Below are 16,398 nucleotides of genomic sequence, written 5' to 3' on the forward strand. Positions count from 1 at the left end.
TATAGGGTAGGAAAATAAATATTACATGTATGTAATATTTATTTATTTGATTACAATTAATTTGCATTACAAAATATGTATTTGTTTGTAAATGTTTTGTTAAACTAAAAAAATATATTTTTTTATTTCAATTTGAGATATTTGCTACATTATAATATTTTTCTATGTTTTGTTAATTTTTATATTTTATATATGTTTTGGTTTAGGTTTTTTTATTATATTTTGTGTTGTAGTTGATATTTTGTTTGTTTTTAAATTTCAATTTCGGGGCTCATTATGATTATGATTATGACATCAGTCCAATGTTAAAAGGCCAAGATGTGCATTTCCATGCACAACGTGGCAAGCACCACGCGGTGCCTGCCACCCTGTGCATGGAAATGTAGGGGGGTACCCCCCGTATACCCCCAACCCCCACAAAGGGGGCCCGCAACGGGCCCCCAAAGCCATTCTCCACTTGTCTTTTTGCGGCAGGATATTCGCCACAAAAAGACAGGCGGAAGGGCTCATCCTAATCTACGTACGGCTCCACCGCAATGATGCCCTGGTTCCGGGTTCCATAAGGTGGGCAGAAAAGGACTGCCTTGCGGGACCATGGCGGACGGACTTTCTGTCCGCCATGGAACCAATGTGATTCCCACCGCCATCCTAATTTGGCGGTGGGTGAATCACATTGTGATGGTGGGAGGATCGCCACCGCCGGGCCGGCGGGTGGCGATCATCCCGCCATCATAATGAGCCTCTTTGTTCTGTGGGAATAGTACTTTTTTGCCCTCCGCTATCCAACACTTTCCCTACTGTTTCACTCATTAGGGTGGGAATAGTAATGTTTACCCCTCCGCTATCCAACACTTTCCCTACTGTTGTACTCCCTGGAGAGGGAATAGTAATTTTTTCCCCTCCGCTATCCAACACTTTCCCTACTGTTGCACTCATTGGAGTGGGAATAGTAAATTAATACCCTCCACTAGCCAACACTTTCCCTACTGTTGCACTCACTGGAGTGGGAATAGTAATTTTTACTCCTACGCTACCCAACACTTTCCCTACTGTTGCACTCGCTGGCGTGGGAATAGTAATTTTTATCCCTCCGCTATCCAACACTTTCCCTACTGTTGCACTTGCTAAAGTGGGAATAGTTAATTATTCCCCTCCGCTATCCAACACTTTCCCTACAATTGCACTCGCTGGAGTGGGAATAGTAAATTATTACCCTCCGCTATACAACACTTTCCCTACTGTTGCACTCGCTGGAGTGGGAATAGTATTTTTTCCCTTCCGCTATCCAACACTTTCCCTACTGTTGCACTCATTGGAGTGGGAATAGTAAATTATTCCCCTCCGCTATCCAACACTTTTCCTACTGTTGCACTCACTGGAGTGGGAATAGTAAATTATTACCCTCCGCTATCCAACACTTTTCCTACTGTTGCACTTGCTGGAGTTGGAATACTAATTTTTTCTCCTCCGCTATCCAACCCTTTCCCTACTGTTGCACTCCTTGGAGTGGGAATAGTGAATGATTCCCCTCCGCTATCCAACCCTTTCCCTACTGTTGCACTCGCTGGAGTGGGGATAGTAAATTATTACCCTCTGCTATCCAACACTTTTCCTACTGTTGCAGTTGCTGGAGTTGGAATACTAATTTTTTCTCCTCCGCTATCCAACCCTTTCCCTACTGTTGCACTCCTTGGAGTGGGAATAGTGAATGATTCCCCTCCGCTATCCAACACTTTCCCTACTGTTGCACTCGCTGGAGTGTGGATAGTAATTTTTTCCCCTCCGCTATCCAACACTTTCCCTACTGTTGCAGTAAATGTAGTGTAAAATGGAATTTCAGTCCCCAGCAAACGTTACAATTTGACAATGCAATAAATGACAGCAGTAGCTATTGTTAGTCACAAACAAATATATACAGAAATCAAAGTTGTTTCTTCAATCTTTATTCCTTTTTATGGATTCTTTGTGAACAGATCTTAAGCCAACACATGTTTTGTCGCCTCAGTGATATGAACATGCGACTTTCTCAAGGCTAAGTGGAAACATCGGATACAGTCACTAATACAGTCTTGCCAGCAACTGTATATCTACAATATATTTCTGTAATACCTCCACAATGAAATGTTCACATATTATCAATAAATCTTCACTTCTCTTTATTAATCATGCATCATTAGACCAAACTCTGGTCTTGACATCACCACAAACGTGAATAAACACAAAAAAGTCTGGTGATCCAAAACTATTGGACCCGTAAAAAAACACCAGCAATGTGCTATATGCTAAATTATATCCTTATGTGCATTTATCTCACCATAAACTTTGCACCAATGAGTCAATAAGGTAGGTAAAGAAACCATCATCCACTTGTGAGTGCCACACCACACACACAGGTGCAAACGTATAAAAACCAAACCGACCTTCACTGTTTTCTGTTTATATATCTATATATCAATGACAAAGACAACGACAATATGTAAGTAGGAGCAGAAAGGCCTCCATACTTCTTAGTAGAGAATTCATTTGTAATTATACATTAGTTAAACACCAATCTTTTACCTACTTGAAGTGTGGTGATAAATCCATCCCACACTGTCCTTAGGCGTGGGGGAGACTAGTAGAAATGCGTTTCAGAAATAAATAATCTTGCTCTTCAATAATAGGGTTCGGTCACTGCAAAGACAAATCAGACACAAAACGTCTGAGAAGGTGCCTACATCTGAAAAGCAGTAGACACTTGCGACCTGCTCTCAGTTCAGTTTTCCCTATTATCACCATCTCATGTCATTCCTTGGCATTGTAGACTGAGTATTACATATGTACTGTACGGAACTATCGAGTTCCAATCCTCTAATTTTTAAGTTTCCTTAATCATAGTATCAATACACCCAATCCTTATTGCTATCAGTACATAAAACATAGAAATACACGCATATTAGTTGCCAGTTATCTCCCACTATTATCCTACCTATGCCTTTCGCCATGCAAGCCTGGCCATACTCTATTATCACCTCGGGATAAATCCCAGTATGCGTTCCCTTCTTACCATCTCGGTATTACTGCAAACATCCTAAGCCCACACGCCGACTTCTCGAGTACGAGGCAGAGTGCTATGATGCTGGCACTCTTATGCTACCGTCATCGACCACGTGACCGTGACCATAACATGCCTTATAAGTTTCAGTAAATTATCAGCGCCATCTTGGAATGTACTCTAGTATATATATCGGTCCTCAAAAGACTATTTAAAGGTCTCCTTACTCATTTCCCGTTTAGCACTGCATTAACAAAATTTTGCCCGTATTTCTGCAATCATTTTCTACTAATTCTCTCCAAAAAACATTCAAATAATTGTATTGATACGTATGACCAATTACAAGCCGCATTAAACTAAAACTATTCATTGGAAGTGAGTACTACTCTCACTTGGTACTGCTCCTAGACCCAAAATAACCTAAAAGAATGTGAATAATTTAAAGGACACACTATGATTCCCTAATATCCGAACCGTAGCTTGTTATCCAGTTGCAAAGCAGGCAACTGTAAGCGCCATCTTGGAGTGTAATACATACGTATCCAAAACGAACCTCACTGCATTGTAAATAAGTCCACTTAGTCTCTTGTGTACTAAGTCAGCGAGTGCATGGGAACATACAGAAATGTTAATCAACATGATAGAACTGATTTTAGACAATAATATCTTCTTATTCAAAGAGAAGTGGTACCAACAGAAACAGGGAGTGGCCATGGGCTCCAGATTTTCTCCCTCGTATGCCAACCATTTTATGGGCTGGCTGGCTGGAGGTGTGGATCTGGAGTGCCATGGGCACGTAATGGAATGATTAAATTCTGTTTTGGGGGCGGTACATCGATGACTGCCTGACAGTTTGTACAGGAGACGCTGGGAAACTGGTTGATTTTGTTGAGCATTTGAACAATAATGATTTTAATATCAGATTCACCCATTAGATTTTTAGATACAGAATTGTACATAAGGGATAATCAGATTCATAGTCGGATATTCCGCAAGACTACAGCATGTAATTGAGTCTTACACGCGTCCAGTTCACATCCTTCACACCAGATTAAGGCAAGGTTGCAGTTTCAATGGCGGTATTTAGGACCTCCGTGAGAGGGCAGGCGAGTGTCTCGACTAACATATGGCTTATTTTTGGAGGACAAGGGTCCAGTGGGGATCCTGACCTAGTTGCTACCAGAATCTTGGCGGTTAGTTCATGAGACATTAATGTAAAGATTAAAAGACCGGATGGAATGCGATCGCGGGCCATGGTGGACATGTCAGAACATGACTTTTCCGTCACAGTTCGCGGGGCCTGAGCAGTTACAGAGTGGGTCATGAATGTATTATAAATAACAGAGACTTTATCACAAGAGTATGAGGCCAAATTGTCACAGAACGCTTGATCTGCTGTGGTTTGACTTGTCTCTTGTAAATGGCTAAGTTTCAAAACTGTAGCAAATAGCTCCTTGGAATTGTTCTGTGCCCCTTCTATTTTTTCAGAGTAATATCTGATTTTAGTGTTTTTAATCAATTCTTTATATTGTGCTAATCTTGACTTGTATTTTTCTTTTTCCTTAAGATCATAACGTTTGCGCCAGCATCTTTCTTGGCTGCGACAAAGTCTCCTTAATGATCTTAGTTCTTTGGAAAACAACAGTTCCGTGGGTGCAGTCCTGCTAGCTTTACCAGTTCTCTGTGGGATAGTTATATGAGCTGCTGTTGAAATCCAGTCATGATATTGTAAAGATGCCGTTTCTGAATCTGTAGAAAGACATGGTTTGCTTTGGTTTAGTTGATCAGTGAAGGCGTTTTTATCGAACCGCTGCCACAAATAGCTTTTTACGCTGCTTGCTTGCCCAAGTTTAGAGCGTGTTACAGGCGGTATATCGAGGGTTAGCATAACTGCCGAATGGTCTGACCACGGCAGTTGCAGGTTGCTGTTGAATTTAAGCAGAGGACAATCGGAAAAAACAGCGTCCAGGAGATGGCCCGCGGTATGAGTATGTCCTATTACCATCTGTTCTAGACCTGCGCCTGTCACTAGGTCCATCAAGGCCTGTGAGTCTTTGTCAGACATCATGTCTAAATAAAAATTGAAATTGCCTAAAATGGTGAAGTTTTGAGAGTTAACTTTATATTCCAAGAGATTGCCCATGGTTTGCAGAAAATGATTTCTGGGCCCGGGGGCCTGTAAACTAATAGCCCATCGAACGAGAGGACATGACTGGCTGCTATCTTAAAAGAGAGCACCTCTACATGTGAATCTGTGGGAATCGTTTTAAAAGATGCTTTTAAATAATCCTTATAAATTATCGCCAGCCCGCTCCCTTTCTGCCAACATGGTCTTTCCTAGCTATTGCAAATCCAGGTGGGATTGCTATCGCCAGGTTTGGGCCTGAGGAATCCTCCGCCCAGGTTTGGTGTGACAAAAATAAGGACTAGGTCATTGAAATTAACAAAAATGCCAAATTTGTGCTTGTGTTTAATCAGTGACCGTGCATTTAACAATGCATATAATAGTCCTTGAGATTTTTTTTGTCTTATGGTTATTGAGATCCCTCCTTGTTCCCACCTGAGGGCCGTTCTTACTATCCATAGCAGCCTCGTCGGAGAGACACTTGACTTTTATATCAGTTAGTTTCAATTTACAATTCGGGCAAGTCTGAACCCCGGTGCCCTGGAAACCTCCCAGCCGCTGTCCTGAATATTTCTGACTCCGGTGAAGTGCATCAAGGAGCTCACCTCTGGTATAGGAGTACGAGGTTGCCATTCCTGACCCAAAACCGGCAGCACGGCTGGCGCTGAGCGCTTCCCGGGCACGGACGGGCGCAGACAGGGCTTGCCTTAGGCGCGCCCGCTGCGCGCGTCCGCTGCGCATCCGCGTCTGGGGAGTTTAAGTACTCCTCCCCGTTATGTGGTTGCTATGACTAGAGCTGACTGTACACACTGATGCTATTGCTTGGTCGGGCTATAAGAAAGAATGCACAGTTATAACTATAACGTTTGAATTTCAAATGTCTGTGTAGTTTAAAATGTATGATATAATTATAATATTTAACATATTCCTAGCTATAACTAAGCTTTAACTTTTGTTGTTTACCTCGAATATATATTTTCACTTAAAAAGAAAAGGTTAAAGTGATGTTATAATTAGGTATGGTAAAAATATCTTACTTTGCATTAAACAAAAACTTAGAAATTTACTGAAAACCACAGGTTAAAGGCACGTAATAGTTAGGTGTAAATGTCAGTTAAAAACACAGTTTTAAGCAAACAAAACCACTGAAATTCACCAGTTATCTCAAGAAGCTATAACTCTGGTCCTAAAGTAACTATAACTCACGCCCCTCCCAAAGGCTCAGAACACAAAAATATAACAAGTGGGCCCATTGGCTTTATGAGGGGGTCAGAATATCAAAATTTATAAAGCAAATGTGTTGTCTGTGTCAGAAAAGAACCAATAATTCAAATGAAATGTATATTTAATTAATTTACACAGTTCAATGTTTAATAAAAGTGAATGTCATTATGGGTGGGCAGACCCCCTTCATTGCATGACACAGCCCTGGGGAGGTGATGGCCTGCGGAGGCCACGCGGCCCCCTGACTTTAATTCTTAACATTTGCCATGAGAAGGTGGTGGTCCCAGGGGGTGCCCCACAGGCCCCCCGCATTCATTTCATTTTAGCCCCGGGTAGGTGGCGGTCCCTGGGTGCTGCAGGGGGGCAACGCAAGCCCCTCCACATTAATTCAACATTTGCCATGTGGAGGTCGCAGTCCCCAGGGCACAGGGGTTGCTGAGCAGGCAACCCTAACATAAATTATAATCAATGCCCCAGAGAGGTGCTGGTCTCTGGGGTTTTATGAGCCCCGGGAGGGTGGCCCTGTGCACCCTTCTCTTACATATATTCTAAATGCACCAGAGACCTGGTCAAGATTACAGTGCGACTCCTGCTGAAATAGTTTTAAAAAAATGCTGTTTTGGCCCTGTGGGAGCACCCAAAGATGCCTGGGGGGTTAGGGTGTTTCTACCCTGCCGCCTTTTCTTTTCTTTTTTGCAGTCGTTTCTGTGACTCAGTTCAAGCCGAGTCACAGGATGGCTGCCAACACTTCCTTTCTGCTGACAAATTTGGTGTAATTCCGTTCATCAGTTTGGGATGTAGCCGTGTCTAAAGTTTCTCTGGAAATTAACCTGGGGAAAATACTTTTTATGACCCCCACATTTTTCTCAGCCCCTGCTTGACAGATCACCTTGAAACTTTCAAAACAGCAGCTGAAGTGAGCGGCAAACTAGTTTTGAAAATTGTGCGAGAATTCGTCAAACAACGTCAAAGTAATTGGCAAATGAAAAAACTCTCTTCCTAAAGAAACTAGGTCCTAACTATAACTACCTACTGCCGACTGCCTGTAGGTAATATATACATGCATATATATATACATATTAACTCAAAAAAACACTGAAATTCACCAGTTATAGTTAACTGAAGAAATTGTAACTCGCACCCCGCTATGCACAGTGTTGTCATCAATGATGTAATTTCAGATGTTTACACAGGATGAGAGTTTTTTGTTTTGCTAATAACTTTAGGCCATTTCACCAATTTGCACAAATCTTTCCAAGCAAAGTTCATCCACCTAAACCCCTTCCTGGAAAGTTTTACACCAATCCATCAAGCTGGGCTAAGCAAATGGAAGGGGCTGCAAAACATTGATTTCCCTTGTTAATTCCCAAAGGAAACTTTGCTCTCTGACACAGGAAAGACAGCAGAACGCAATTACACACAGTTTAGCAAAATGTTAGAATTTTACTCAGAAAGCGTTTTGTGATATGGTGAAAATCCGTTCAGCTGTTTTCGTGACATTTGCGTTTAAAGAGATACTCACGTTGGACTTGATGGGGTTAGAAAGTTAGGTTTATCTGGAATGCTAGTCTCACTGGAATGTTGGTGGTGCCAAAAATAAAAAACACAGGGCCCTTTGATAGGCTGAGGAAGATTTTTCTCATATTTGCTCTTTCTATACCACCGGACAGCTCCGTTTTCTGCAGGACCAAATGATCTCATTGGCTTGCCACAACCCAGAGAACAGAGTTTCAGCAGTCAGAACAGGATTCGTGAACTCAGGCCCTCTATTCTGAAAACATTTTCTAAAAAAGTATAAAGGGGCAAGTTAGGGACACCTTGACCACTTGGCACTTGTGAGGTGGATCCATAGAGACCCCAGGGGCAAAAATGTAAAAATAGAATTTGTACCGTGGTACTTGCACTAGACTGAGTGCAGCCCTCCTCTGAGGTACCGCAATAGTGCCACTGGAGTTGTCATGCAAGCTTCACCCACACTGTACCATGGGGACAAAGCTTGTGTGGTGGGTACCACAGAAGTATTCAGTACCCAAAGTAAAATAAGACATTTGGGTTGGCGGCCCCTGGGAGTCTTGGATGCAGGGTCTGGCCAGTGGCCAGGCCCTGTGGCCAACTCTCCACTACACACAGGCCAAAGGCCATGCACATAGGAGGGGTGGCCGCCCGTGGCGTGGTTACAAGTCACACAGCTTATGTGCAAACAGGCATATAGGTGGCTAACAGCCTCACCAATATTTTGAGCCACCGCAGGCGTCCGCCAATCCAAACTCCATTAAGGGAGGAATGAGATTTGAGCCATGTATCCAGGCAATCTACATCATCCCTTAGATACTCTACATATGGCTTCACATTCTCCAACATTATTAACACATTTCTTAATTGATAATCCACTGATGTATGGCCTGCCCATCATATGGTGCTGACTTATTTGTGCAGCCCCTTGGAATTAAATGACAATGCCCTTTGGCAACTTGTACAAACCCCTTTGTACCCCTGTTTGGTGAATGTGTGTGTGGGCTGTACCCCTCCCTTGTGTTCCCAACTGAACGTGAAACTGGCGTGTGTGTAGGCTTAGGCCTGTCCCTGATATTGCCAGGTCCAGAACCTGTTCTGGCACCTGGAGTGGAGCACAAAGTGTGCTCTCATAGAGAGCATAGGACTAATGTGTTCTATGTACTAAAGCGGTGGTGGCAACCAACCAAGTTTTTGTGAATGTTAAGAATAACCAGAACATTTACTCTGTTAGGAGAAAGCACAGATTACAGATCTCTCCTGTGTAAAATTCTACTTTGATGCAAATCCAGACTTGGTGCTGACTTTGTGTGTGTGTGTCTATGTGCGGTGACTGTGTAGCACATAAATGGTGTTCTTGACCAAGGAAGGGAGTGGTCCACAGAGTACTTAAAGGACTCCTGCATGACCAGCACTGATGTCTGCATGACGGGACATAATATGAAGTCTGCATCTTCTGCTGGAGGAGCTGAGGGTCTGCTTAGAGCCTAGAAGCCTGCATCCCTGCTGGAAAAGAGAAGGAGAGTGTTTCTCCCTTCCAGAGCCGACACAGTCCAAGTGTAGGAGCACAGCATGTTACTGGCATGAGAAATGCCCATAGGAAGTGGACTACCAAAAAGGAGGCTAAGCCAGGAGCGACTGAAGTTGTGAAGAGGTTGCCCTGACTCCCCAAGCGATTCTTGCTGTCAACTGCTCCATGGCTTACAAGTGCTATGCATAATCGTGTTGTTCGGAATACTGTCATGTGCCCACTGTTGCTGACACCACTGACATCAGAGTTGAAGATCTTTCATTGCCACCAAAGCAAAAGCCTTGGTTGGCCAGGAGACTGCAACTGCCGGAGACACCCTCCCTCTGATCACTAGCCTGAAGGCCGCACATGGCATGTCTAAGTGCCTATCTGGTCCTGGCTAGGGAGGCTCCCACTCCTTAACATGAGTGCTGTTATGTGAGCCTGCGAAACTGTTTCTGCCCAGCAGCCAGGTGTGGTCGCCATGAGGTCCCTGCAATTACATGAGCTGCTGCCGCAAGAGCAGGAATGCGGAAGATGTATGCCTGCATAGACAGAACTGCACCTACTGGGAACAGTGTCTTAACTAAGAGTGGAACAAGAGACTGATAGTGCAGAAGAATTATGCTGTATGAACTTTTGTTTTATGAATTCTGCTGTATGACTTTTGCTGGGTGAACCTGAGTTGGTGAAAGCTATTGAACCTGGTTTGAGCATCTAGGCAGTGGGGTACTTTTGAGTGGACTGCACCTGTGCTGAATCAATGCCTACACTCATGCCACACATGATGCAGGATGCACTAGGAAACTCCTATTGCAGGGTGAGAGTACTAAAAGAGGAGTTAACGACTTAATGAAGGCTGCAAATAAGATAATCCTATAACTGAGCCCCCTTTTGAGTTGTGTAGTATTTAATTTTGCTGTACATTATTTTACCTAACACTTGAGCACTGGGCTGAACAATACATTATTGTGTCTAGTGGTTGACTGTTGAGTCCTGAGATTTTGTCCCCCACACTACCTCCCTGCAAGAAGCTTTTGACTTCTCGCCTCCACTACCCTTAAATTCAACTGCGAAGAGGGTTTACTTGTTTAGGACACCAGTGGCAAAAAGCCTCAACTACCACGGTCGGTCCCCATGGCCTGTCTACTCTGTGGCCACTGAATGAGCTCTGACACCCCAACATACAAGACAAAGCATCAACAAAACTCTGTAATGTACAGCCTCTGAGACCTCTGACTCCACCTTGGTCAATAAATACCTAGACTCGATCTCCCTTTGAAAAATATTGGTTAAGTATATCACTTAACGTGGAGGAAAGGAAAATATGTTTTTGAAAGTGAATTTCCCCTAATGGTTTCTCTTCTGTGTTGGCAGGAACGCTGAACATATATGTGGAAGAGAAGACCAGAAAGCAGGTGCTGAAACTCAGTGATATTCCAGGGGGCACCTGGCACTACAGCAACGTCAGCATCCAAGTAGATGCGCAGTGGAAGGTGGGCAAGCTCTCCAGTACCCTCTGAATCATGAGCAGTGAGTGTGTGAAGGAAAAGGCTAGGGTGGTGTGGAAGTGGAAAGGTGGAATGGCAAAGAAAGTGTAACGTGTGCATTGGGAGAGAAAGGAGAAGTGTAGGTTGGGAAAGAAAGAAGCATTGTGGTTTGGGATGAAGATGGGGGTGTGGGTGTAATGAAAGAGATTGTGGCACAGTAGGAAAGTATGGGAGGCAAACTGGAATGCTGGTGCAGAAAGAGAAAGTATAATGTGGAATTAATTTAGACCTGACAGCCTTGGAGTGATTTTCCCCCAAACATTTTGCCTTAACCCCTCCTGCTTTGCTGAACTCATGTTTTGTTGTCTTTAAGACTCTGTGCACTGCACCATTGCTAACCATTGCTACAGTGCTAGTACTCTCTCCTTCAAACATGGTACAATTGGTCTACACCTAAGTGACACATTTAATTGACTTGCAAGTCCCTAGTAAATGGTAATGCATGTACACAGTCTGTAAATTAAATGCTACTAGTTAGAAGATAGTCCCCCCACACAAAGGCTGGCATCAGGTGTAAATATTGGACCTCCAGAGCCACTCTTCAGAACACTCCAGGGCCTGTGAAAGTTACAGAAGGACTACCCTGCTGCCAAAGGACTGCCCTGTTACTTGAAGGACTGCTGTGCTGCCTGAGAAGGAAAATTGGACCTGCTTGCCTTCAATCTAATTCCTGCCTAACCAGAGTGACTCCAAAGGTCAGTTGGCTAACCTCCAGTGTCGGCTACAGGGACACAACAAGCATCAGAGGCCTTCCTGGAACTGCCCAACTACCTGCTACAAGTGGACCTGCTTGAGCCCTGCTGGCCTCTTCTGGAGTGAGTCGCTGATCCCCAAGAGGTGCCTTCCCCGGTCCCGAACCCTTAGTTGGCATTTCTAAAGAAAAGGTGAAAATGCTGAGGTTTGGGCTCATCACGACCTGGCCCATTTGGACCAAGACTGAGCTGCCCATGACGACTGCCAACTTTAAGTTCTGCTGAGACCTGCTCTTAGTGTCGACAACCACTGCCAGTGATGACCAGCAATGCGAGACCCGCACTTCCCTCTACATCAACGTCAGCCCACAACAACTGTCTGTGACATTTTACTGACTCTTCTTGCTACAGTTATGGTGGTCTGCAACACTCAGCCTCCACCTCACGTCCTTCTCCACCCCAAATGGAACTCTTTACGCCGGACTCTCAAGGTAACTCTTCTGTGGGACTAGCCTGGTACCTGGATCCGACCCATGATTTATCACAGTCAGCCTCAACTTGTGACTTCCCCCAGCTAGCGCAACTAGATGACTGTGAGTGGCGCTTTGTGCTTATATGCAGTATTTTCACTAAACATTTTAGAATTTAATATTTTCAGTTGTACTGATGGGATTATTGTTGTTCTGGAATAATTTTAGTTATTGCAATTTACACTGTTTTTCTACATTGGTTTGCAGTTTTACTTGTGCTGTGTTTTCACTTTACACTTTACTGCTGTTTGTGTGTTGCATAATTACTTTACACATTGCCTGTAAGTTAAATCTGACTGATTTGTGCCAAGCTACCAGAGGGTTACGCACAGGTTAATTTAGTGACTTTTTGTATTTTGCCCTGAAAAGGCTTGTGGTTGTTGCCTGAGTAAGGCTTTCACCCCCCTCAACCAATAACCCAGTTTCTTTTAAAGAGAAAGTAGTGTGAGCAGCTTTTTGTCATATTTTCGGCAGTGATGCCACATTGCAGGAGTTGCACAAACAAAAAGCACAAGTGACTAACAATTCTTAGAGCCCAGGTGCACACAGCACTCACTTCTATGGCAGTAAGAGGGATGTGTCATCTGAAAGGCTGGAATCTCTGGGAAACCTGGCATTGATGAAATTCAGAATTTACTGGTGCCTCCAGTCAGTTTTATGAGACAACTTGAAGAGTAGCAGATGAAACCACCAAAACAACAAATCTCCGCACACCATCTGTGATAATAACATATAAAATGTATAATATGAAATTTGCTGTTTATCCAGTAATCTAAGTGTTAGAACATTAGATTCAATAGGTATTTAGGGGCACATGTATCAAGCTAATTACAGGTCGCAAAGGGGGCCAATTTGCAGAATCGGCCCCTTTGCAACCTGTAATTAGCCTTTTGGGATGCATCAAGCCCAAAGCCATTCGCAAAATAGGTAATCGCAAAATTTGCGATTACCTATTTTGCGAATGCAGTTAGGGAATCGCAATTTGTGATTCCCTAAATGCAATACAAGATTCCTTCACAGAATGCAACTTTGCATTAAGGAATTGCAAATTAGCATCAACTTCAAGTTGATGTTAATTTACAATTCCTTAGAAAAATGCACAAAATTGCATTTTTCTAAGTGCCCCAAAGGGGCATGTGTGTGCGCCACATGTGCACACATGATAATTTGGGGGGATGCATCAGGGTGGCCATTTGGCTCCCTAGCACACTTGAAATTGCATGTGCAATTTGCAATTACCTTTTTTGTAATTGCAAATTGCAAATGGTTTCCCATTCATTCCTATGGGCCTAGAGGCCCATAGGAATGAAGGGGAAGGCCTTCCCTAATAGCGAATCACAAATTGCGATTCGCTAATAGAGAATGTGTAGGAATCGCAATTTATTTAGCGATTCCTACATGCATAAGGAATTGCAATTCCTCAATAGCGATTCCTAAATAATCCCTATTAAGGAATCACAATTCCTTATGTTGATGCATGTGCCCCTTAGTGCTTAAACTCAAAGGCAATATTATTACCCTCTACTACGGTGTTATGATTTTGTTTATATTTTCTTTAAAATGTGAACAGATGTCTAGGGTGTATATTTTCTTTTTACACGCTCTGGATTCTTGTTCTTTAGTCCAACAACCTCATAACTGTGTTTGGACCTTCCAAACAGCACCCAGTACCATTCCACATTATCGGGATGTCTTTATCCTTGCCTGGAGTATGGAAACCTTGACAGATTGACTGTCAGGGGAAGCATGATCTGATAAACCTGGGTAGACCTGAATACAAGTCCAACAACCAACCGTGCTTCATGTAAAACAGTAATGTTGTGTACATCCAGTTCATGACGTAAATATCTGATTTTGCTACATTTCTATCTGCAGAAACGAAATAACACACAGCATAGCTTGTATCTTCACCCTTACTTCATCACAATTAGCATAATTAGCACACATTGCACACTGAAGTGTCTTCACAATAGTACATTTATATTGTTACTCCTTTGCAATGAGCTTCGTTCTGTGCCTGAGCTCTGGTCTGGCTGTATTTGTTGATTCTACCCACCCAGAGCTGTCACCTAACAGACAACAATAAACAAGGATAATTTGCACAGTGTGCCTAGTCCTTGTACAGAAGGTTCTAGGAGATGATAATATGCCTACGAAGAAATGTATATGTAAGCAAATCCTTTCCGAGTACATTATCATATTCGGGTGCGCAAACAAATGTGTGTCAGAAATCACCATCTAGAAGAGGTCTCTTTTAAACATGAGCATGTAAAATGGAAGAGTTTGTACCAAGAGGCTGAACAACCACACAATTCTTCTATAGTTCTAATACAATAACACCTGTTAGATAATCCACACGTTTTGTCATGATGGGAAAATGGACGTGTGGTAGTGTAGTGTTTGGTAAAACAGAAGAGAGAGAAAGGATGTGGTGGTGTGAGCTGTAAGAGGATTCACTCTATGGGAAGCAAAGGAGCATGGTAATATGGTAGTCCATTTAACCTATGTGAAGTTACTGTGTTAGTAAAAAAATACAGGGAAGAGCCATAGCAAAATGAAGCCTTTAACTGCATGGCAAGCTTTGCAGTCTCACCCATCAATGACCAGCAGCCCTGCTCCAGAAGCTTTTTTTTTTTGTAACATACTTTATTTAAAGACCATTATATCAAATCCAATGCAATGAGAATTTACATAGAGACAGTCATTTTGCTCTTACAATGGATACAGTATAAATACTTCACAAAATTACCATCTTTCCCCCCTCCCTCCGTTAGGCTGAAAACGGGAAATTAATAAGGTCTGGTGAGTGCTCCAGAAGCTTAAAAGTGTTGGGTTTTTTCCTAGTTTGATCTTTTTTTATTAAAATGTTTAGTTAGATAAATAACAGCATCTATGATGCAAATGCTTTAATAATTGATATTGAAAATAAGAGTATTGTGAGAAGAAAAAAGAAACAGCACTGTTCGACTTATGATTTCTTAAAACTTTGTATTTGATAACATACCGCATATGATTAGAAGAACAGCGCAGAAGGAGTTTTAAAAGATGTTTCAGGAGAGAACAATAAGGGAGTTGTAAAAAGAAGAGAGGAGGAATATTATTGTTTTTTAATGTAATACTCCATGCCTGCTCTTTCTTAGAGGCTGCAAGCAAGGGAGTCAGTTGTTGCCAGTTGTCATGTAACCTAGCATTAATGTATTTTTTTTATAAAGTGCTGCACATCTCCTAGGTCACCTTACTGCTCTGAAACATACTGGAAAATATAGCAGCGAGAGGTTCAGAGCGCATATGACTTATAACCTAGCAGCAGGCTTAGGGTGACTCTAGATCTGGAATTCTTTGGTCACTTCAATATGGCTCCTGAGTTTATCTGAAAGCCTGTTTGAGAGTTTGGCTTTCATGAGCTTCCTGAACTGAAAACAAACAAACAAATTACGTCTAACGGCTAGGGCGGTCGACCTGAAATCTGAGGAACCTGGTTCGAATCTCAGCAATGACGCTCAACATCCTGTGATTCTGGGCATATCACGTAATCTCCCCGTACCTAACAAAAATGAATGTGTCCTTGCGTAACGCAACTGGTGCTCATGTAAAGCGCTCTGATACCCGATACATTCGGGTCAAGTTCACGCTATATGAAACTCTGTAAACAAACAATCGCATTTGAAAATGGGGGCTAAGGCTGTTCTCAGACCCTGAGCTGCCAACTATCTTGTGCCATATTTAGCATTCTTGTGCCATTGTTTGATAAACGTATGCAATCAAGAGTGCAGATTTCTAAATGGATGATAGCAGCATGGCTCAGGACCTTTGCCCAATATACTTTGTGCATAAGCCATAGAGCTTTGATCCAAAATTCTCCTGGGGGCTAATGGAGATCTCTGGTGGCTGGTTACTGCAGTTCCATTTAGATAGGTGGAAGCACCTGATTCTGTACACTTTTCATAGTGGTGATAAGACTTCATGAGAGGCCAGGGGAGAATACATTACAGTTATTGAATCAAGACATGCTAGAGCATGTGTTAGCTAAATTTGGTGGTTAGTTTGGAGGCGCAAGCATATTTCCTGGCGGGGGTAGATCTGGAAATGAGTTCCCTTGATATGTTGTGGCATACTTCCAACCTGAAAATAGATTGACAGAACCAATCCATTTCAGTGCATGATAAGACAGCAGATTTGAATGGACTTTGCTAACAGATAGATGGTTGGATTAGAATTTCT

General features: G+C 42.7%; 1 protein-coding gene across 1 annotated transcript in view; it reads left to right on the forward strand.

The window, feature by feature from the left end:
* Window positions 1-16,398, forward strand: part of MAMDC4 (MAM domain containing 4) — a 394,635-nt gene that overhangs the window by 325,373 nt on the left and 52,864 nt on the right. Inside the window, exon 22 of the mRNA XM_085611032.1 lies at window positions 10,783-10,901. Within this exon, the coding sequence (XP_085467158.1) occupies window positions 10,783-10,901 (119 nt within the window). The remainder of the gene's footprint in view (window positions 1-10,782; window positions 10,902-16,398) is intronic.

Source organism: Triturus cristatus, chromosome 1_2 (genome assembly GCF_964204655.1).
Source record: "Triturus cristatus chromosome 1_2, aTriCri1.1, whole genome shotgun sequence".
Taxonomy (NCBI): Eukaryota; Metazoa; Chordata; class Amphibia; order Caudata; family Salamandridae; genus Triturus; species Triturus cristatus.